The sequence below is a fragment of the Spodoptera frugiperda genome, chromosome 23, assembly GCF_023101765.2.
Source record: "Spodoptera frugiperda isolate SF20-4 chromosome 23, AGI-APGP_CSIRO_Sfru_2.0, whole genome shotgun sequence".
Lineage (NCBI taxonomy): Eukaryota > Metazoa > Arthropoda > Insecta > Lepidoptera > Noctuidae > Spodoptera > Spodoptera frugiperda.
This window is the reverse complement of record NC_064234.1, coordinates 12421583-12446487: the sequence shown is the minus strand read 5'-3', so window position 1 is coordinate 12446487 and position 24905 is coordinate 12421583. Positions and strand designations below refer to the sequence as shown.

General features: G+C 34.1%; 1 protein-coding gene across 9 annotated transcripts in view; it reads right to left on the bottom strand.

Annotated features, from left to right (window-relative positions):
- LOC118266652 (disintegrin and metalloproteinase domain-containing protein 11) overlaps positions 1-24905 on the bottom strand; it is a 432988-nt gene that overhangs the window by 131870 nt on the left and 276213 nt on the right. For all 9 annotated transcript variants that reach the window (XM_050703305.1, XM_050703302.1, XM_050703304.1 and 6 more), the window contains one exon: positions 5658-5737. In XM_050703305.1, the coding sequence (XP_050559262.1) occupies positions 5658-5737 (80 nt within the window). The remainder of the gene's footprint in view (positions 1-5657; positions 5738-24905) is intronic.

Here is a 24905-nt window from a genome sequence, read left to right as displayed (position 1 = left end):
TTAAAATAATAAAGTTTATTTGAGTTTTTTTTTGAAGAAATATGTTTTAGTTCTGTTTACTTAGTACATAAGAAAAATATGTCAATTTTGAAGGCTGTTTTGTATGAGACTGATAGTCAAGTTAAATATATAATTAACAAGTTATAACATGATATGATTGTTTCATTATATCCTCTATTTTGAAAACAAAATATAATCTTTATAGGTTTTCATAGAAAAAAAAAATGACAGCAGTTCAAACTATCGGTCTGTGAGACCGCGCGCGAGTATAGCTGTAACAAAAAATCACGCGAGTATAGGAAGGTTAAAAAAATTGGAAATTATTAATTTTTTCCGTATTTTCGCTTGTTTCATTTTAAAAACTGATTGAGCGGTTTCCTGGTAACGTAGGCTATTAATTTTACCGGGAAAATTATTTTACTATCCGATTTTTACCGGGTACTTTTGGGCAACATATTTATTTTTAATAAACCTAGTAAATAAACCGTCTAATTGATATAGAAAATCCTAGAAAAACTAGTAATCTATCCGTTGTAAACATTATCCAACAGTTTCACAGTAAAAACAAACTAAACTCCATTAAAGCTAAACAAAGGCGAAAAATTAATTTAATTGTAATTAGAACGTAAGTCTGACTAGTCTGCGACCTAATCAAAAGCATTTCCCGTGTCAGAGCAACCTGGTTGTGTCGTATGTTCCAATTTGAGTCCCAAATTCTGAGCCCTTCGTTCGTGCAACAGAGTCGGTGCGAACTCGGCTAGATTGCGTTGTGGTACAAGGTGGAAACTGAGCGACACATAGTGGTTATTTTTACATTAGGTACAAAAGATGTATTTGATAAAATCTAAATAAGGATTAAAGTTATTACAATTTAACATGACACATGATAAACTAGATGTTGCATTTGATAAATGTTCCCTTGTAAGGTCAGAACTATAGTAACTTTGTAACTATTTACAAGTGTTATATCAAAAAAATTGTTAACAACAGTGTTTTCAACACTAACAGAAATGTTATAATTTTGCTCGACTTTATCTTATTTAGTCGTAGCGAAGACTTGCTAACAAAAAATATTTTAGAAGGTTCTAACGTAAATTCCCCGCTGTCCACCAACAACTTGTTCCCCAAACACATTACAGCATCCCGCTGGCTGCGACAACTTCATTAAAAGTGCCTTATAAATAAATTGCACGGGCTGCATCGTACAACGTTTTGTATGCTTTAAATATTCTGTAATTACTATTTTGTTTTCGTTTACAAACATTACCGTACGTCGTGAAACGCTCGGCGCTCATTACTTGGCCCCGCTCTCAACTTCATTAAGGTACAAACAAAATGTAAGGTTACACTCTTGTGACTTTGACTTTCAAATCTTGTGTACAATTTCTGACAAAGATCTCGTTAGTATTTATATTCTGTTGAATAACGTAAGTATGTGATACTTTCAACAAAAGTCATTGTACAAGGTTTTAATGAAAAAACTTTCTGGCTCGATATGTTCTTGGCTGTTATTGTAACCAACATAGTCTGAATGTAGACTAGAAGTTCAAAAGGTGTGAAAAGTATGTCACAGGAGTATTTTCATTAATTTTGATTGTATACATCATCAGCAGCTACCTTGATAATAAAATTTTGTACTAATATTTATGTATAGACAAACAGAAACATAGTAAAACATTTGTTTTCAATGATTACATCGTCTTACAAAATATACTATTACAAACTTACTATACTTTCAAAAACATTAACCGAATTAGAAATTAGAAAATGATCTTCAAAACTAAATCGCCTTCAGTTTATAACTTGGGCCGCTATGAAGTCGTCCGCCCGTCGCTCCGCTCGACAACTTAATTAAAAGTGGTGGCAAACAAAACGCAACATGGTCGCGACACTCTTTGTGAGAACATCAACATTAAAATAATTATACACTGTCACACAAATTAATGATTGAAAATTATACTATAGTAAGGTATTTTATCAGGTTTAAAGATATTTTTTATTGAATACTAGTGTGATCTGTACTTAGGTCTTTGCTTTTTAATGCGTCTGTTCGTTTGAATGTCTTTATAAACATACAGATTCACGCCTATCTCCCATTTGGGGTAGGCAGAGACAATGGACCACCAATTGCTACGACTCTTACATACCTCTTTCGCTTCATCAACAGTTTTATAAAATCAATGTCAAACTCAAATTGTTAATACGGCAGGATAATAAGAGCTCAGTCTCACATCTAAAGATACCAGGGTATGATGATTATATTATCCACAACTTTACCCAGTAACGAGACCACCTTCATCTCCCCACTTAAAAAACCTGTCATTGTTCTTCAAATCTATGACTTATTACCATCTTATTAAAGTTTATAATGATCATAAGACAAGCTATAAGAATACACGAAGCCTCTCTCTCGTGCAGCGTTCATGTATCGCCCGCCAGTCGCTCCGCTCGACAACTTCATTAAAAGTGGAACGCAAACAAAACGCAGTAGCAACACGCGACACCCTTTGTGTGCCAATCAACATTTTTGTAGCATCCTGTATAACATGTAGAAATACTTGTTCACTGATTTCGCTGTGTGTGTGTGTGTGTGTGTGTGTGTGTTAAGCATCGCGTTCTTTGTGCAGTTTATCTTGAGTTTGTTTCTGGTGTTTGTGACATAGTTTGTTTGATGAAAATACTGGGGTTGCTGCGAAATTGTAGGAGTAGATGTGAAAACTGTAAGTTTGCAAATGTTTCTCTGAGGTTACTTGGTGAAGACCGTAAGCTTGGAAATGTTTGGCAAAAAAATGTGTTTCCTTTGATTTTACTTTCATATGGAAAAAGTCAAACAGAAGAAAACCAAAATATATTTCATTGATTTTAATAATATTTTGTAATTAAACTTTGAATATGGCACACTCATTTTATAACTTTTCGGTCGGTGTCAAGTAAAAATTTCTATTCAAATCAATTTATTTGCAAGAAATACATACTTTATAAGTTAATTACACTTATCAGGATCACTGCGAATATCTTCCAAACCATTCCACGACAATACTCAGTATTCACCCGTTAGCAATCAAATCCCATAAAATCAACACGCCATGACAACCCACCCTTACCCCATGACATGAAACCATTGATCCATTACAAAAACCCGGCGATAAACAACTAAAAAACAAATGAACACGTAACAACAACCAACTCGAGTGTCCGCAAACATTTTCATTTCAAAATGTAAATTTAAAAATGGAAAACGGACATGTTTAAGCGGCACCGCATTAATCACCGGCTGGACATGTTGGATATCTAACAAAGGATACATTGGTAACTGTAAACAATCGCGGAAATATGGCACCCGCGTTATGGGCGTACGATGAGGACGTTATATGGCGATGTGGCGTACTTTCTTTTTAATTGATGACGGGAGCTAATCTTCAAAAGACATTGAGAATACTAGGGAGTGTTTCTTGTCTTACTGAAACCACCTTGTTGGCAACTAATGGAATAGTAGGACGATGTGTCACTGGTTTGAGAATAGATGTTCATAATATTATAATTAAAAGACTATTAGTAACACCATGACAACTACCCTTAAATTCCTAATCCCCAAAAGACCGGCAACGCACTTGTGACGCCTGCGATGTTTTAAGTGTCCATAGGCGGCAGCGATTGCTTACCATCAGGCGATACCATAAAAAACACTAATGTCAATACCTTAAAAAATCACCAACCTTAATGGATTTTTGTTTGTAGGTAACTATTTTGCACCATCATTTTTAGAGAAAACGATAGGAGTTATATAGGGTGTCCCAAAATTAACGCAAGATTTAAATTAAATTGAAAACGCCGCTTTTTGTCTTTTGATAGTTATATTTTTATTGACTCGTAAAGTACATAGGATAGGGTTATGTATGGAATAACACATCGGACAAATGGCCTCCACGGCTTTGCATGCACATGCACTTTTTTGTTGAAATTTTCCATGACTATTCTGCATAAATGTGGCTGAATTTCGTTGATGCAGCGTTAAATCTCCTCCTTTAATGCACGGGTGGTTGTGGGCTTGTTGACATGGACTTGTGATTTCAAATAACCCTATAAAAAGAAGTCTAATGGTGTAAAATCACACGATCTAGGAGGCCAATTTAGATCACCGAAACGAGAGAGTACACGACCTGGAAATGTCTCATGCAGTAAATTTAATAATGAAGACACGTTGTTCTATCGTGTAACTCTCCATTTTTAATAACCCTATACTGTTAGCTGTCAAATTGCTTTTTTTTCAGGGTTGCCAACACTTCACTGCACAAATGGCGGCAAATTCAAATCTTGCGTTAATTTTGGGACACCCATTACATATTAAACTATGTAGTATGACTTACATTAAATAGAAAAAATCTGCAAATCAATATATGCATTGAAATGATTGGTCTCATATTTATTCGCCAATTACATAATAAAATAGCCGTCCATACCTAATGAATTTAATGGCAGGAAAAACGTTGGAAAAAATAAATACCTCCATCTCTTTTACCCATTATAGAAAGAGCCGCACCAATATTTTTTCCTTGTCAATTGATTACCATAGAATTCCGATTCCATTGAATTTGTTTTCGAAATCAATATGGAAATATTATGTAAAATATTTACATATACTGCCGGCCTTTCGGGACCGTTGCGTTGGTACTATATGTATACGTATATCTCTGTTCGATTACCGAGCGGCTCTCGAATTAAGATAGATTGCTACTCTTGGGTCCAACGCAAAAAATTCAATAAATTGTATCGAGTTTTTTAAGTGGGATATTATTTGTACAAAGTCTAGAAAAACTATATTATCATTATTGATGGAATTGACATCATTTTGCATAAATCTTGCACTTGTCGATTTTGTATGGAGCATTATTGTCATAAAATATTATCTTTAAGGATCATAGTAGTCAAACTCCTCTAGTATTTCACCTTATCCAAGCCCTCACCGTTACTTGCAAATCAGCCACGTGCCCCCAATGCCTCACTCACCTACCCATAATATGAATTTTGCAATACGCAGAACTCTTTCAGAATTACAAACAGCTTATCTATAAACGGAAAAAATCCGGCGATTCCCTCGCAATAGCGATTCTTTCAAATACTTCGTTCATACTCCATCTTTTTCTAATATACAGACTTCGTATATGCCTATCCCTTTCTTTTAAGGCTTTTAGCTTCACGCCCGTCCCTGTATTTCATTTATGGTGTTGGTCCAAACTGTTTTTCAAGTCCTCCCCTGAGTTGGTACAATTTGTTAGCGTTTTGTACCATTCGGGTTCTGTCGGCCGATTGGTGTATTTATTTCCAACAAATTGGAAGTTTTTTATTTCCTTGTTCGGTCCTTAGTGTCGGGTTTCTGTATATTTAGAGTTCGGCCCGACGTATTGAGTTTTTACAATCGTGGCTGTGGCTCGGAATTTTTATTTTCCATTAGGTTTGGGTAGGTATTTATTTGTTTAAGGATTGTAACACGATTTTCCCACTGTATATTATGGTTTTTTAACAATTTTGCAGTAAGTTCCAGTAACTTAAAACAAGACTTGATACATTTTTTCATCTGTTCGTGTAACCATTTATGGCTCGCCCAGTGTGCCAAATCAATATTTTCTGTGGACAAAGAACTAACAACTATTACTTACGTGTTAAGCTCAAGGTCCAGTCGGAACTTGTGGTTGAAAGCTTTGATGAGAAGTGAAGTCCTATGAAAGTGTTTGCCAGTCTGAAACAAACGAAAAACAACATTATTTCCACGAACATAAAGAACAATTTTCCATTTACATAAATGTTATGATTGTACGAAAAATTTGTTATTCGGTGTAGATTTTAGAACAGTTAGTGTAATTAAGAAACTAATTCGAACTGGTGTTTACTTATGGAAGTTGAAAATAATAAGAAGTATGAGAAGGAACTCTGTAATATTCACTTTGTGTTTGTCTTCAACATTTCATTACTGAATTAAAAAGTAACTAAATTGACTTCAAGAATTTAGTGTAAAATATTTCAGCTTTCATTGAGATTTTATTGAATAAAAAAATACTAGTGTTTGCCATAGAACCTTACGTACAATGTGTATAAACTTTGGTTGAATCAATTTAAAAGAAATTCCACGAATATTCAAATAACACAGGTAGAAATAAAGGCTAAATTTCTCTGAAGTAGCGATCTGTAATGTTTGATAGGCACTTAGACATACGTCTGAAAAAATGTTGATTACAAGGCACGGAGATTCAAATATTTAATAGACATTATTTACATTTGTACGTATTTTCTATTAAGTAGAGTGAAGGACTTTAGGTGGAAAAATAATTTTCTAGCAAATAAAATCAATATTTATTTATACTTTGAAATATTAACAAAAGACACCATACTATGAGTATATTTACAATAATAATACTATGAATATATTTAATTAAGAGTTTAAAAAAATATTTCATAAGTTATCTGATAATTAATTCATACCACATTTATGAACCACTTTTGCCCAACAAATATTTGTATTCAACCCACAGTGTACATTCACCGTCACAACCAAAACATACCATTTCTAAAATCCCATTAAACACGCCCATTTTGTTTCACGGAATCCGGCAAAACAATGTCAACCTGTTAATGGGTACTATAATGTCCCTAGTGAGCTAGTGAAGGGTTGAACGAGTCAGCGTGTGTCATATGTACCCAATCGCGTTATTTACGCTTTAGGAGTTTCGTAACATCGAGAAATGGCGTGTTGTTTCATAAAACCCATGTTCATTGGAGTAAAGTCAATCGAATTTATGTTTGTGTTATATCCCTGACTTCATATTATTATGACATAATCAAGTACTGTTTCTTTGAAATCCTTTTTATTTTAATTTTGTTTGTTTTTTGTATTAATTATGTTCATAACATGTTTTTCTTACATAGCTACTGGTAAGGAAAAGAGCGGTAGTGATTCTGACATCCCCTCTCTTTCAATCTACGTCATTGTTATCCACAGTGGGCCACTCTTTTGTTATGTAGTCGAAAATTAATTAATATCACAAAAAACGACCGTTCCTATAATATTAGCTCTTACTATCAAATCGATTATACCCAAAAGATTTGGCAAGGAGCCACACAATATTAGTCTTACCTTTTCTTTGAATTTAAAGATAAAACAATCAAATAAATTTTGAATCTTTCGCAATTCTTCTTTTCCTTAGAGTTTTATAAACTTCGATAAATCATTGTATTTTTCGTTTTAACTTCAGTGAGAGAACAGTAAATTTTACTTGGGCGCTTTGAATTTTCATTATTACTTGTTTGGTTTCGTTATTGGAATTCAAAGGTGTTTGTGTGTGTCTCTTTGAGAAATGGGTATATTAAGTAGGTCACGGTGTACGTGAGATTTCAAAACCTAAGTGATTTGTGTATTTTAGATCCTTTATTCATATTTTTGTCTACAAACTGAGTAACTAAACCGTAATTTTTAGTTAATTTAGTCTATAAACTACAAATCGTTCCTAAACACAAGTTTAGGTGTTAGTAGTGTAGTTTAGGTTTAAGGTATAAACAACATGAGTTACCAAAGTACTTAGTATTTCACAAAACAAAATGGCGCCCGATAAAATACACACCCGATTACATAGACGTTCCATACAACACTTCCTTAAAGGAAATTCAACCGAAGAGGTGAAACAAATGGGTCATTCTTTAGGAAAAATAAGTTGTGACGGGTCAATGAACCGAGAGTCTATATCAGTTGGCTGTGACGTCACCATTCCACCAGAAAAAGCAAGGAGGCAAATATAATTATATAAGGTTGACTTCGTGATTGAATTTGCCAGTCCGATTGGCGTGATTTCCATTTTTTTTTATATATTTACGACGTTTTTTGGAGATGTTTTTGTCATAATGAAGAGTGAAAATTATAAAAATATCGGTATTTTTTACTAATAAAGATAAAGGTAAAAAATGATATTACTTGTAAAAATTTACGTTTATTTAACAGTCAGAACTTACAGTCATCAAATAATATAAAGATAGACGTAGCCGTCAAATATTTGAGACGCGAACAAACAATACAAACATGGCATTTAAACAACAGCACCAACCTACAGACCTGTACAAAAAGGTCAAAAGATATTTGAACAAAACAATACATTTTTGTCAAAGATATTCACAAAGTATTACTTATCATTGTAACCCAAATCTCTCGCAATCAAACGGCAATTACGAATACATAAAACTGTGACAAACAGAATTTTATATAAATGTCGCCTAATGAGGGAATTTTACACGTGTCGTGGAGCTATTGTGCTGAAACAATGGCCGCTCACAAAGCTACAACAGAAAGGACAACAACTCTTTATTATCAAATATGTAGGTCATAATAACGAGCTCTCTTTATACCTACCATACTATACACCCACTTATACCCCATACTCGCTAAATTGGATATTATTCAGCATTAAATTGAAAGCTATAAAAGATCAAATGTTTATTTTTATTTTTGTCTGAGGAAAAATATTATAAGAGCACTGTGCGGTCGGCTAATCGTTCTTTCGTTTTCTGATTCGTTTGTGAATTTTATTTATTGTTGTGGTCGAAATATTGCTTCATAATTTTCCTTATTATAATTTAATTAGACTGCTGTAGTATTGAGTTATTTAAGATGTTTCTAATATACAAATTATAATGGTTATTTTCGAGTTATTACTAGAAGAGCTTTGTTACCATAAATATAAAATTAGAATTAAATATTCGTAATTTTAGTATGTTTTGCTTTTGTTACATTAAATCATTTGAATGTTATTTAACCCGAGAAGAGAATAATATTGCTTTTAAAAGAGTTGAGTTAACACCGTACTTATACATTGTAATTATACATTAGTTTCGTTAGTTAATTAACTACATAAATACCTGCAGTACAGTATAAAAGTTATATATTATAAAGTATATATTTACATACAAACAAATACATACATATTTACAACGTCGCCGACCAAAAAGACCAGAATTAAATTAAACAATTTCAGTAACAAAATATTGTGATAGGTACCACAAACATGTGATGCATTTAACATAAAGTGTAATAATAAGCCACCCACGCTATGTTGGCTAATAAACAAAATATTATTATTGTCGTACTAAATTGGTGAGGGTAACAAAAATATAATTTTACGAGTTATTACCCCAGGTCGGGGTAACCGCCCGCGGGGAGGACGATGCATCGGATTATTGCAAGCCATCACAGAAATTTAATAAACCCTCGCTCTAGGCTATGCACCAATGCGTCAGTTTCGTGAAAAATAAAACACGTACACTCAAAATGTACAGGGATTTTAGTTTTAATATTTATTGGTGACACGTTTTTAGATTTTAGTGTGGCGGGTTTATGAAATTAGATTAACTTGTGGTTCACACATTCATATGAAATTCTTTTTCATTCAAAATAAAATATCAAATATTTGAACCATATATTTCAGCTAAATATCTGAACAGAAGAGGTACAAAGTAAAGATATATGAATATTACTGTTAAGTAATAACGTTTGCTCTTTAATTTTATAGATAAATGAATCTGCAACTTTACTGAGAGCGACTGTCGCCCCGTCTTGTATCGCGGAATGGTGCTCATGAATATGGGCCTCTAGCGTTGCTTGAAACTAGTCGAGTTCTTTGTCAAGTAATTACGTGAGTAAGCCGAATAATATAATAATTAAAATCAAAACCAAATAACACTTTATTATTATCATAACACTAAAACTAATATAATAACTTGTCACAAAACATGTCAACCAGTCTAATATACACACAAGAGCGAACCTCACAACACGACGTCGCTCATGTCAATACGATACGTTGAAGTTTAACAAATTGCACAAACTTTACATTTATTCACTTGATACTGCAAGTTGGGCTGAGATAACCGGGTTCTTGAAGTACGACCCGTAACACGAGACGGTAACAATGAATTATTCCTCAGAATTACTCACATGTTAACTTTCACATGATTGTTTGTTAAAAGTTGCGAGATTTTGAGAAATCATACATATTAACGTTGTGTATGTTTCTTGTTATATTTTTCACTGGAATTTTGTTACGTAGGTTGGTAATAAATCAGTGATTCCTAGTATCGGGTAAACATTAATATCGGTGTGATCGAATTTTCGATTCCTCGAAAATATATCTATAAAAGTAAACAAACCAAATAAATATATAAACACGAAAAATATCCGAAAAAAATACATAACTCGAAAACAGTTGGTCGTTACATAACTGAACAGAATTATATACCAAAAAAATCCTTTTCAAAATTAAATAAACTCAACTCAATATTTAACCGGACAGCTATTTCAAAAACCGTTTCATTCATCCAATTTAACCGTATAACGCTACCCAGAAGCGTTTTAAATTCGCCCAAACAAATATTGGTTGGAAAAACCCGACACATTATTACGCATTCGAGTCCAGCCGTCAATATGTGTGTCACACGCTTGGGAAGAGGGTTTCGATTTAATACACAATTAGGCTGGGTTAATTAGACTGTGTTGTCGCCAGCCAATCGATGAGCACTAATAGATTTCTATGTAAACGGCCATCAATTTGATGTTTTCTCTGATGACTGAGGAGGAAATTTGAGGGATTCGGGTTCATAGATGGCGCCACTGGCTGATTTGGTTGTATGAGAGGTTTAGAGTTCCTGTATTTTTTATTATTAAAATGTGAACTGTTTCAATAAGAAATGGTATTTTGAATGAGCTTTATACCACACTGTCTAAAGAATAATTACGGTTTTAACCCTTTTAAAAAATTTTGCCAATGGCAAATGACTTATTCTTCTTTATAGTTAAGTTGTAAATAAAAAATTCAACGTAATGAAATAGTCTTATTTAAGATAGATTTCAATTACAAACAGATTTTTAACAGTAACCAACGATTTGTATACCTAAAAACTTGTGTATTTAATACACAAGTTAAATATTATTTCACAAATAACATTATGTCGTTAACAAAATAAAGAAATAAAAACAGCCTCCTTTAATGGAGTTAATAAGCATAATATTAACATCAAAAACTTTTCCTTACATCTCATTTATATAGCTAATGAATTAATTATAATTCGTTCTAAGAATACACAAGTCTCTAATTTGATTTTACAAATGTCACAGTAATTTTGTATTCAAGATGTCAGATCTTATTAAGATTCTTGACAAACGTCACTGTTGAAACTTATGAGACGTCTTATTATAGGATTCTGAGTTCAACTATTTGCTAAATAAAATAGAATAGAGAGGATTGTTCTGCTGTCATCCTGTCACATCGGTTTTTGGGCTGAAATTGTGTAATATGACTTGATAAATACAAGCTGGACTTTCGTGATGGAATCGAGTGAGATATAATTAGATTTTTGATAATAATAATAATCCTGAATCCGGACACGCTGCCTTAATTCCGATTATTTAGACCATCACTGGAGTGCTCTGAAGTGATAGACGTGGCTTAAGGAGGTTCTGATACGGATCAGTAGTAGTGGTAGCTTAATGAAATATGGAGTTTAACTAAGAATAAAGATAATTATTTCAGTGCTTTTTGGATTCGTGATTAAAACTAAGTTACAGAATGCCCTTGGAAAATTTTAATTACACATAATTGCATTGAACCAAGCCACGACATACAAACTGCGAGGCACAGGTTATTACATAAACTAATTAATTTCCCAATTATAGTGCGCGTACAAATGTTTGCGCACATAACACTATACATCACCTCTATCGCTCCAAAGATCTTGTGTCACCAATGTTTACCCGTTTCTCTGATACGGAGGGCCGTCGAACCAGTATTTACGCTGGTACCGTCCGCTTAAAATGGCACTTTACTGTCCTTTGCAAACGGTACCCTTTCGGAAATCTGGTTGTTAGTGGGAAATTAGGCGCGTGATTCGCTTCTTTAGGGTGAGATGCTGAGTTTGGTGTTTTGGTGTGCAGCGATATAGTCAGTATGCTTCGGGTGCAGTGAAGAGGGAAAGTTATGAGGGTGTGAAGCTGCTGGCTAACTAACTTACGGTATGTTGAGTAGTTGGTAAAGGTAGATGTGATTTTAATAATATGTATCACTTCTATGGTTCACCGAAGAAGATGACTAAGATGGTTCAAGATCTTTGCATTTTTAAACATTTTTGAAATTACATTATAATTATGACATCAGCCGTTCACCAGCAGTTAGTTACCTAATCTTTTGTAAGCTCGCAAAAATGATTTATGGTTTGGTAAACATATTTTTTGTTTTGCCAATTTATTTATCCCATTTCATCCCTTAAGTATGCACCAGTAATCACAAATCGCTCGAACTTCGAACCGCAAATAAGGCTCGAAGGCTCAAATCGGAGCTTTAGAAAAAAGATCGAGAAAATAAAGTTACTGATTTCGGGCCCGGGTCCTTTTTCCGGGGCTTAAATAGGGCTTAACGCAGCTAAAAATAAATACAAGTAAATAAGTTTTTTAGTATGGATAAGCAAAAGTTGTGAATTTAAAGGAATTTCTGGTTATATTGGCAAGAAATGAGCTATAATATGGTTAAGAGTTTCGCTTTGAGCGCTTTTATTTATGCAAATATTTTGTACTTTATTTTTGTCTGACGTTCAAGACGTTGATGTTTTGTTTCTATACTTTATTATGGTGGAGAATAAAGAAGCACATTTTTTGATATTCTTCTTAACAGCAAGTATTTTACTTGTCAGCCATTTTTTCTGTAACCATTCCATCAGTGCCTATTTTATATTTGTCACATATAATGGTATTATTTATGGCAGCAATTAAAAAATAAAGACTTACAAGAACCATTCAATTTATATTACCTACCTATAAATTTTTTGTAGGAGAACCCTTTAAAAAATTTTCCCCTTTAATTAGGTAATCATCCAATAACTTCTATCGTCTCGATTTTTTCAAGGCGAGATCCCTCGGCGATAGTTAGACTTTTACTGAATAAAAATCACCCCATTCTGACTCCTGTTTTTCGAGCCGGACCTCCGGTAACTCGCAAGGCAGTTCGCAGCACCGGGTCACCTACCTATAGATGCAAGTCTAATAAATTTTTTGAATCCATTGTAATTTTGTCCCTGTTACCCCACGTTTCCAAACAGTGTGTGGCCGTGGTCCTTCAAGCCCGTCCCCAACACGGTGGTCAACCCAAACCGGATTCCAGAACCCTAACCAAAAAATTTGCAACCGCATTTAACACAAAACGTAATGAAATATCCGCATCTATTCAAACTTTGGGTCCTTGACGCGTATTTAGTAACGACACTTTACTTTTATGATTGGGTGAGGTTGGTAAGGAGTTGTGTATGGTAAAAGAATGAAATGGTGTACTTTGAACTATGCCATAATGATACATTAAATAGTAGATAAGAGTATGTATACTATTGTATCTTCAGCATTTTTTTTGAAACATACTAATATAAATAGTTTAAATATTACTTGATACTGCTGGTTTGCAATGAAAATATATAAATATTGTTCAAAAGTTATAAGCAAGCGGTTTGCTTCACAACTTACCTTAAAGAACATGTATTTTATACAAGTAGGTACAAGTATAAGTTAAAAACTGTATGTCATACTAATCAAAATTACCAAAACCTTGCACCAAAACTACATACAAAACACGACTCATTAGAAAGCCAGTTTCACAGTGGCATTAGCAAATACGCATCCGGGGTTGGGGTCAGAACAACGGGGCCATGCTGATTTAAGTAGGGTCTCTGCGTACAATCTTTTTAATTAGCAAAGAGCCTATGTATCAAGTCTTCCTTCGTTTCAGCAATGTGTTCACGGTATTTTTGTTCGAGTGAAGTATGGTTGCAAAGTTTCCCGTTGTTTGTTTTAAGATACGTACATTTTGGCAGCGTTTTATTGAGTGGCCTTGCTGGGTGGGCGTTTGTATATATGCCGCTTTGTTTTTGTCGCATGGTTAGTAACTGGACAATATATTGTATAGAATTTTGCTTTAAAGAATATGTTTTTTGTAGAAGAGTTATGTTATATACATTTTATAACTTATTGAATAGTTGAACTACAATTTGCCTATCTTCATGTCATGGTTTCCCAGCTTATTATTTTGTATTCAGAAATAGACTAACATTTTCTAGTCTCATACAATACACCAATGAATATAGTGTTGTATCTCTAAACTAACCCAACATCCCCCCAACACCCACTAAAGCTAGATTATAATACACAAGCAAAGCAAAATTAATCACCATTCTCCGCCGAAATAAACTAAAAGTACTTGTATATAAATCTTTCGTAAGTACGAAAACAATTTCCGAATGAGAAGCATACATTGCGTGCGTTGTTCGAGGTAGCGGTAAATAGTGAAATCCTGTGAGAGTAAACTCGGCAATGTAACAAACACTTAGCGATAATATATTGCTTGTGTTAATGCATAGTGTAGTGCCAGTTCAGATAATGTTGCTCTCTTTGTTGTGAACAATTTACTTATTTTACGTAAAGTAGCATCGTACCTATTATAGTAAGGAGAGGTAGACAGAGAGGTGTACTTTGGAAGTGTGGTTTTTTGCTTGTGTACTTGTAAGATCCATTGTTACATTAGGACGGGCCAATTGCCAAAATCGGGTCTAATTTGAGACTTCTTGCTATTACTAACTATTCTAGATCCAGAACCGAATTTGTCAACTTCATGATCCAAGAAGTTTAGCTATAAAATAAAAGTAAAAAGCATTTTGGATATCGAACCCTTGCCTCACTTCAAATTAAAACTAGCTCAACCCATCTAACAATCATAAGCTATATAAAATAAATAAATGTACATATTTTTAGACCAATATTTCTTTATTTAAAGCCTAACTTGAATATAAACTCTGAAAGAAAAATAATATCAAAAGTATTCGCAAACAAATCTTTACAAAGAATTTCGACGAGTACCTAATTTAGTGGTAGGTAACTAAGTACTGGTATTTCAGGATTTTTGTAAATAACTACAGTTCTTTTGTTATTTAATTTTGTACCAAAGTCTCATACCTATTTATAGTACATTATTAAACGCTCTTTAATTACGAGGAAACCGAAGAGACTATTGCAATATTACATTACACGACTAATTTAATTATCTGTTTTGAAATCTATCCACAACCATAATATAAATAACAAAACTCAAATATTAAAGCGATATTTATTTAACAAAACCAAAAAAATATAATTAATATCCTAACTGACAAAACCTAGCTAAGACGACAGCGAACAGCAACCAAATCCCTTTCCATTCTCCAGAGCAAATTCAACTTAAACCCTTCGGAATGAAAACTAAAATTCATTGTCCGCCAAAAACGACAGGGTGCTCACAAATCATACGTCCAGTTTTTTGTAAAAAATAACGCGGAACCAATTTGTTCTTGTCTCTGGCGGTAATAACTTCAGAATGCAACTAAATTGCAATATCTTGGTGTTATAAATCATGAGAGCGAGCTATCATGGTGGCAGAATAGAAACAATAAACGTCTGCTGTGGTGCGTTGTTCAAATGGCGGCCATTTTAGAATTGCTAGAATTGGGTACAGGAATTGCACAGTTCTGAAGGTAGGTATGTATGTGTGTATGTATGGTTGGAATTAAATTGTCTGAGATGCTGTTAATCAAATGTATTGTTAGGTCAATTTTTGGTTCCAACATAGTTTTACTGTAGCTTTTGTTGGAAGTAAAGGGACAGTAGAGAAGGTTCAATAACAAAACGAATGAAAAGTGGGTATAATTTTGTAAATATCTCTCGTCTTGTGTATTCTCTGCTCACCTTTAGGTACATTCGAATATCTATTGTCTGTCACAGTAGACCTCATAAAAACTAAGTCGATTACATTGTATTTGACTCTAGGGAAATAATAAATATATCAATGAAACTGTACAATCATTCTCACTTAATGTACTTAATTAAAAATACATGAAATCGATCCATATATAAACAAGACTGATGTGGGAGGTAATGTTTACGTGGCCCTCAAGAGTACGCCCTCCCAAAACGGTTAACGTGTTTTTACCCAAAACGGGTTGAATGTCCATCTTGGGTGAAATTCGGGCCGAGACCGTCCGTATAATGCATCTTTGGGGAGCACTGTGTTTTTATTTTTTACATACAACTTTGGACCCCAATTTCGGCGTTTTCGGGCAAACAGTAACCACTTTATTCCCCGCTGCACTGTGTTGCTGATTAAATATTTTTGGAAAGTTTGTTTGTTTTGCATCTCTATTTTTTAGTGGTAAGGTTCATTTTAAATTAACGAAAAAGGAGAACATCAGCTAAAAATTACACTTCTTCAAAGTGAAATATACCTTAGCATACAAGACCTAAAATTAAAAATAGCTTTGTACGTATTGGTATCCGAACAACACGCCCAGCACTGTCAACGTAACTTAAAGTATTAAACTCATCCGCTATATAAACCGGGTTTAATGTAATCCCCGTTGGTTTATTTATGACGACACAACTACCCGCAAATAGTTTCAATAATTTGCTATCAGCGTTGTGCAATTAAATTTTTGTGTCATTTGCTATTTCGAATTTAAAATTGAAGTAATAGAGTTGCATTTTGTTTGCGATTTTATTTGGGTAAATACTATGGTGTTTTCAATTTTCTATTTGGCAATTTATCAAAGATTTATGAAGAGTAAAACTGATTCTTTTATTCCGTGCAGTTAAGAAAATTGATAAAATAAAATTGTGAGCAAATTCTAGTAAAATACAATCTACACTTTTATAATATCCTACACTTATAAATATAATATCTTTACTGTTCAAAGCACTACGTAGCGGCTTTACAGCAAACTGCAGAGCTACTATGCATCTTTGAATATTCTTTAGCTTAGCACATAAGTGAATTTATGTATGTAATATCCAGAGATTTACAATTACATCATACATAATTACATAGCGAAACATTGTAAAAAGAACTTCTCTGATTTGATTACTTGGTTTAAACATTGTACAAAGGCTGGATGATAGCTCATCTACGAAAGAAGTATACAAGGCGAATATGAACTGGACCGTCGGCAGAGGGCACCCTAGACGAACATATAAGGACTAGATTTTAGAAATGCTAAATTAAAAGCTAATAAGCTAACCTTAACCGACGAGCATGCACGTAAAAACTGATGACTGTTGATGAAGCGAAAGAAGTATGTTTGATTCGTAGCAACTGGAATTACATTGCCTATGCCTACCACCTATGGAAGCCAAGCGTGAAGTTATGCATGTATGTTTACTTTACAAAAAATTAAGCCCCATATTAGTAGACACACAGAACAAAAACCAAAACAATACGTCGTTAAACCACTTTATACCTCTCAGAGCTACCTCTGACGGTTACCGTAATAAAATAGGTTGGTATCAAGTTATTATACACCAACAAATAGTCTGATAAAGGTTAAAATAGTACCGACGCAGAAACAATAGGTTTTTGGCCATAGAGAGTCTAGTTTGGAGAAGTAAAGATTAATTAGCACGGTATCTGATAGTGCATTGTTTAGGTATCAAGTGAACCATCGAGTGGCACAAGAATGGATTGTAGTCACTGTTCTATGTCGAAACAATGGAACGTGATTGGAAATTTGAGAGGGACTTCGTGATTTTTGGTCCTAAATTGATAGATCTGTCTATGTATGTATTCTGAATAGGTCTTACTTTTTGTATTGTTGTTGGGTATACGATTTCTTGTTAAAGACGAAGATTGCTTTTTTATGGAATTGTGGGCAAACGAGCAGACGGTTCACCCAGTGGTAAGCGATCAGAACCACCATATGGACCCGCAAAACCAGAGGAGTCACAGGTGAATTAATTATTATATACCTTGTATATTTTGAGTCACAGGTTGCTACGATTATTATGACGTCTAACTACGTCAAAAAAGAAAATTCGGTACTTGTGTCAATTTTTTTGACTTAATTTGCTTAATATAATATTGTCTCTCGTTTGATTTTATAATAAATCAAAGGTGTTATTTATTCTGACCAATATAATTATGTTGTAAGTTATGTCATAATACGTTGTTGTAAGTTATGTCTTATTTAACTACTTAGCTGATTACACAAACTTAGTTCGTTAATATCTTTATAAGACTTATACGAACCATAATATCTACCTACTGGATTTATTTTCCAAACGATCTAAGTATGATATGCTTTTTGAAAATTCATTCACAAATATTTCTACACAATTCTAACGATGCTAAAAATCTCCTAAGTACATATAACCCGTTCTAAATCTCAGGCTCGCTCTCCAGATCAGCATAAAATAAAACAAACGACTGTTTTCTGGAACGTCGATACCAATCAGGGATTCCGATTCAGCCGAGTACCAGCGCAGTTTCATTGCGTCGTACCAATCGAATATTGTTACCGATTTATCGAATAGGGATGCGCTTTCCGAATGCGGTAGCGATTATCGATGCATTTCGTTTTGTATTTGAATGAAAATGGTTTTTGGAATGTGGTTAAGGTATTGAAGATGTTTTGAAAATTAGTGTTTTTTTCAAATGGATCATTATGAAATAATTAACTTGAGCTTGGCCACATTTGAGAACCTGGCCAAGCTCAAGCTCACAAACATATAAAATATTAATAAAGTCGACGAGAATATAAAAAAATAGGAAGTCGATTATCAACACAAATCATAACCTAACATTTGCTCATCCCAATTCACTCTTAACACATCGCAATAAGAGTTTTCAAAAACTTCTACCTATTCTGTAGTCGGACGCATTGTAGGAAGTGAATTACAAAATATTCCTCACAAAAAATACAAAAGAGAATGTTTCTCTCCCCAATTCCCCATTGTTATACCGATATACACCGAAATATACCGATATACACCGATATATACCGATATATACCGATATACACCGAAATATACCGATATACACCGTAATATATCGATGTACACCAATATATACCGATATTTATATATAAAGCCGTAATAAAATGGAAACTGATTGACGCAGAACAAAATCTGAAGCCAAGTAACTTGGCCAACAAAACTTTTTAATTTAAATCGCTAACCGGCCGCTTATTGATTTCTGTTTATCAGAACAAAATGGTGGATAATATTAATAGCTATTTTGTTTCGTACACGCGTACCTAAGTAATTGGTTTTTCATCAATCTTTTTTAGACAGTAGAATAAGCAGCTTTGGGTGTATTTTTAAGAATTTTGGAGATTGGGTTTGGATTAAACCGCATTGAGCAAACGTGGTGAGTAATGCTCAAACCTTATTCGTAAGAGAAGAGGCTTTGCTCAGTGGATTATCATGTGTGATGATTTTAATATATCAAGTACGACGCCAGAAAGAGATTAAAAAATAAACATTAATTCAAAAGGTTAAACAATACTTAACGGTTCAGTAATTATGTTTTAAAGCAGTGTAGTGAGGGAACGACCACAATTTTATGTGTATTTAATTTTTAATTCATTTACTAGTGGTTGGTGCGGTCACACCAGTCGTTCGCACGAATTGGCACCATTTTTAATATGACGTCATTAAATTGTTGCTATTGAGCTTGTATCATGTTAACGAACTAGTGAGTATTTGAAGATAAATATAGGGATTTTCTAGATTAATTTTATAGTTTTGCTAAATGAGTGTAGTTGTTAGTAGTTTAACAGTCATTGGTGGTTGAGGAATTACCAAACATAAACTCATATACAACGTATACCCACTATTATTAAATTTAAGAGAGTGCTATGCTTCACAGTCTTCTCAATAAGCTATCAAAATCTTATTATATATTCTCATTTTAAACATTAGTACTTGCCGTTGGTAGTTTATGAAACCGCGGTATCATCCATGAGAAGCGGACGTCTTAAACCTTCAGGACATTACGACATTCCCTATCAATACATCATCCTTTCTCATTCATAATAATAACACATATCATTACAGATATATTTATTAAGAAAGTTGATCTTACATCACATTCACCGTCTTCTTACACAAAAAAATATGCACGGAAACACAATTACTAAAAGCCAGGCTTCACTATTTAAGTAAATTTAAGTACAACAAAGATGATCAAGATAATACGGAAGCACGGTAAACCTCCGAAGAGGGTAGTATCAAGTTTTAATAAGAGCACGGAGGAGGCTCGGCTTACGTTTCAAAAGTTCCTCTCTCATATGCAAACTTAATTTTCAGTATAAACTTTCGACTTGACTAAGTTACCGACTATGTTTTACTTGCCTTTTTTCCTCGAATTTTTTGTCTGGTTTCATTTTGTTTGTAGGTGTAGGGTTTTGTAAGATATAGCGGTCCTATATTGATGCAATTAATTTTGAACCATTTATGGGTACGTTTGAGTTCTATTACTTCGTGGTACATGAAAGATATTATATTGGATATATAACATACCTAATATGCAATTACTTAGTGGAAATCGCACTATCTCAATATATAATGTTATATTACACCTATGTTTATCACACTTTAATATTATATTAATATTATAAATGTGAAATTTTATTTGTTTGGATATTTGTCCGTCAATCACGCTGAAAGTACTGAACGGATTTTGATGAAATATGGTATATAGATAGAGTATGAGCTTGGGTGATATGATATTTTTTATTCCAAGGGAATGTGGGCGAAGCTGCGGGCAAGTGTAGTATTATAAGTATCATGTAAATATATTGTATTACGATTGCAATTCAGACGTCATAACAAAATGTGCATGATTTTAGCAGATACAATTTTAGATTAGTCAATAACTTAATTTATGGGTGACATCTTGTGACGAATATCACAAAAGGACGAACCATTTTATTACAAGTACAACAATAGGACACACACTCTAATATGTCGCATGGTCCATTAAAAATCGTTCCTTTTGCTCCGTGTAGCAGGAGCAATGTGTTTGCAGTCCTGAGCAAACTATGTGCCGTGTAAACACGACCTTACAGCTGAAATGTGACCTGACACACTTGTTTCAGGGAAAATAATACATGTACGGTATTGATTGTTGAATACGTTGAATCTCGGTATATAATTGTGAATAAAAAGAAATAAATTTATTATTGACGATCACAATAATGTTATAAATGTGAAAGTAAGTTGTTTGTTTGGATGTTTATCCGTCAATCACGCTGAAACTACTGAACGGTATTTGATGAAATTTGGTTTACGGACAGAGAATGAGCTTGACTTAGATGATATGATTTTTTATCTTACAGTGACGAGAGCGAAATCGCTGGCAAAAGCTAGTCATGTAATATGCGAATAAGAAGCTATTAAAGCAAACCCTACTTAAAAAAAAATGACGAAAGATGTTACATTCAGTCACGCCTTTGTTATCCCTAAACGTAAAAAAGTCAAATTTAACTCCCGCTTTTGACCAGTTAGACTATAACTCCCACGTTATTTAAGATGAGCCCGTTACAACAACGACCGCACTAAATCTAAAAACATTAAGAGCACTCTACACACACACATACACACGACGTATTATTCAAAGCACGATCTAGGCTAGAATTCTAAGCTAAAACTAAAAGCTAATGTTTCGTCCAGTAACGAGCCTCGTGAACTTGTATTTATAATAAAAACATGGCCGGCAGATGGTCTGAAGGTACACCAGACAAAGCTATGTAAACTAAGCTAAGATGAACTTAGCTTGGTCTAAACCGGTGTGTTATTTAGGAAAATAGGGTGTAACTAATGTAGAGTAGTGCAGTCTGTTATACTGATGCTTTATAGGTAGTTTGAAAGAGAGACGTCATCGTATCATCAGGCTATTTGTCGCTGAAGGGGTAAGCAGAGTACACCTCTCGCACAATGTACGCCCAAGTTTTACTATTTGTGTTGTAAGTTTAAACGGAGTATCAAATCTAGTGTATCAAAAGTATGGGTCTGTTTAACCATAGATAGGACTCATTAGTGTCATGATGTTTCTCGTATTATGAGAGACACCACATAATTTTCTCAGTCAAATATAACACAAGACAATATGGGGATATTGTCTAATACACAACCCTCATCTGACCAATAAACTAAATCACCATGTCTAGACGAGGCAAAAAATAATATTTCCCAACAAAAACAACAAAGAACAAAGAGACCCGCAATAAATAGAGGAGAGCCCATAATCTGTGTAATACTAAACGAAAGTGTAGCAACACCAAGCAACACCAATTATCGGTCCAATCTAAAGGCGGACAGGGGATAAATATCGACAAACTCTAAATTATCGTCCGTCCGTCTATCGGTATAGGCGCGCAGATGATTTGTGCGTTTTGCCGACAATTTTTCATCCACCCTGCCAACACTAAATCACGCTGACAACTTCGCCCGACTGAACTATCCTCAACACCCCGGAAAATTCAACCCTATGTGTGTATTTCAGGGTTGATATTCAAGTGTAGTGTTTTAGGGTGAAGTATCCAAAGGTCGGCTCCTTATATTTGATATTTGTTTACCGACGTATAATAAAATCCGCGTGAGTTATTGCAGGTACTGTTTGTCCCCTTCGTCTTGTTAAAAATGATGTGCTACTACATTTGTCTCGGGTTTATTAAAATTGAGGTGTTTATATTAACTTTTTTTCTTTTTTTTTGCTTTATTACTTTCGTAGTCTTATTTATATTACTGTGGATAACATAATCTTGGAAAAGCTCAATGTGAAATACAGACAACTTTCATGTTGAACATAATATTATTTTATTTTATATACAACACAATACAACGTCACGCCTTTTTATCCCCGAAGGGGTAGGCAGAGGTGCGCATTACCCACTTTTCACCATTTGTGTTATAAGTCTAATGTAATAAGGAATGAGCCTATTGCCATATCCTGGGCACAATTCCAGACTCCATGCTACTGCTAAAAAAAACCCAGTAATATTTTGTTCGACCCGGGAATCGAACCTAACTAAGACCGCTTGTCCGGCAGTCACACTTGCGACCAGTCGACCAACGAGGCAGCCTTTATTTTACATCAAGCGATAATTATAAGACATACTTAAACCTGTTACAATTTTATAAAAAAAAAAACAACATAAATAAAACATCTATCGATATTAATCATAATTGCTAAAATGATAGAGGGGTAGTTCGAACGTCTATCAGCCGGCCCCACCTTGAAGGATAAATAACAATAACAACATTATTAAGACGAATGATAACAGCAATCGTTCGGGAAACAGTACAGTCGGCAAAAAAGAGCTAATTCTCAGTAAAGTGTTTAAATAAATCTCTCACAGTGCACTGTTGAATGCAGCTCGTAAGTAATGGCCGCAATTTGCTTTAATTTCGGCTGTCAACCGTACTTTACTTTTTTTGTGGACGTAAATAAAGATTAAAATGGACTTTATTACTGTGCTTCAAAGATCTTTAACTTCAACTGGTTTTTTGTACTACAAAGTTAATTTTCTTTCCTGTGTTCTTATAAAAGTTTAAAACTTTTGAATTTAGCAGTAACAATTCAATATTTGCTAAATAATTACCATAATTGTATGGAAGACCAGTAAATCATATTTTAGTAATATTTTTTTTCTAATATTACAGATTCTTTAATAAAAGCTACATTCAATTTACTCATTAATCAAAACAAATATCTTTCAGCAAAAACATACAACTAATATTTAATACAGCATTTCATTACTTTTCTTGTAATTTACACTTTTTCTAACGTTACTGGCTAAATTACTATCATTAATATAGTGGGCACGTTTTTGGCGACGCTACCCATTCATCAAAACGCGGTCGACACCGCGGGTCAATCGTTGTTTCATCACTCATACTGAACTATTGTTTCACACGTAACTATTCTAGCTATACATTGTTAAAATGTAGGCTTTTTTGAAAATATTACTTTCGAATTTTAGCGTAGAAATGCAATCAATTTATCTAGAGATAGAGAGACTCTCTGTTTCTCTTCATAAATGACATTTAAAGTAAGCCACCACAGGCCCGCATCGTATGCATTCCGTATGACGTCATCAGTACGCATCATATGTAGGCGTTGCCGATGATGTGGTCCGTACGGTGCGGATTAGTGAACGCAGTTGTATGAGTTTCTATACAAGACAAACTAAAATCCGTTGTGTGAGATGCGCACGATGCGGGCCTGAGGACGCCTACCTTTAAACTACAGTGAGCCTACCTAAGTGAATTTGTAAAGAAATCAATGGCTGACATTTGGAAGTCGACGAATTATGTCAAAATATAATAATATGTCAAGCCAATATTAATTTTTTATCAGACATGTCAATTTGTCTACAAAAGGTTTTTAAAAAGATAAGAAAAGTACGCCGTAAAAATAATTATGTAATGATTATGCAATAGCAAAAATAATGATGTGACGATTATGCAATAGCTAAAAACAAATTCTTAAGAATTCACATGACACAGACCCATTCACTAACAAAATATGTACACGTGTACATTGTTACACCAAAATCAGCCTTAATACCTAGAGCATAATATAATTAATCACGCTGGTAATTTTTCACGCACTCATTCATCATAGGAGAGGTCTGACGTGAGGAGGTCACTGGTAGTACCATCACTCAATATCACACACTACTTCAGCTTGAAGATACATAACTTAGTGTCACACATAATATTACGCTCGCTTAGCTTGCAAGGAACCGGTTATTTATATTTTATTATATCTTCCGTGAGACTTACGCGCATCGGTAAGTGCGCGTGTTTCCAGGCAGAGGGCGCGATGGGCGCGACACTCGAGTCGCAAGTAGCAGCGCGACAATCGCCGCGTCGTGTGTCGCGGAATGCTGCTCATGAATATGGGCCTCTAGCATGGTTTGAAACTAGTCGAGTTCCTCGTCAAACAGTTACGTGAGTAAGCCGATTACATAATAATTAAGTTATTCATATTATTTTTAATAATTTATCCAGTTACCAACACTTTACCCTTATT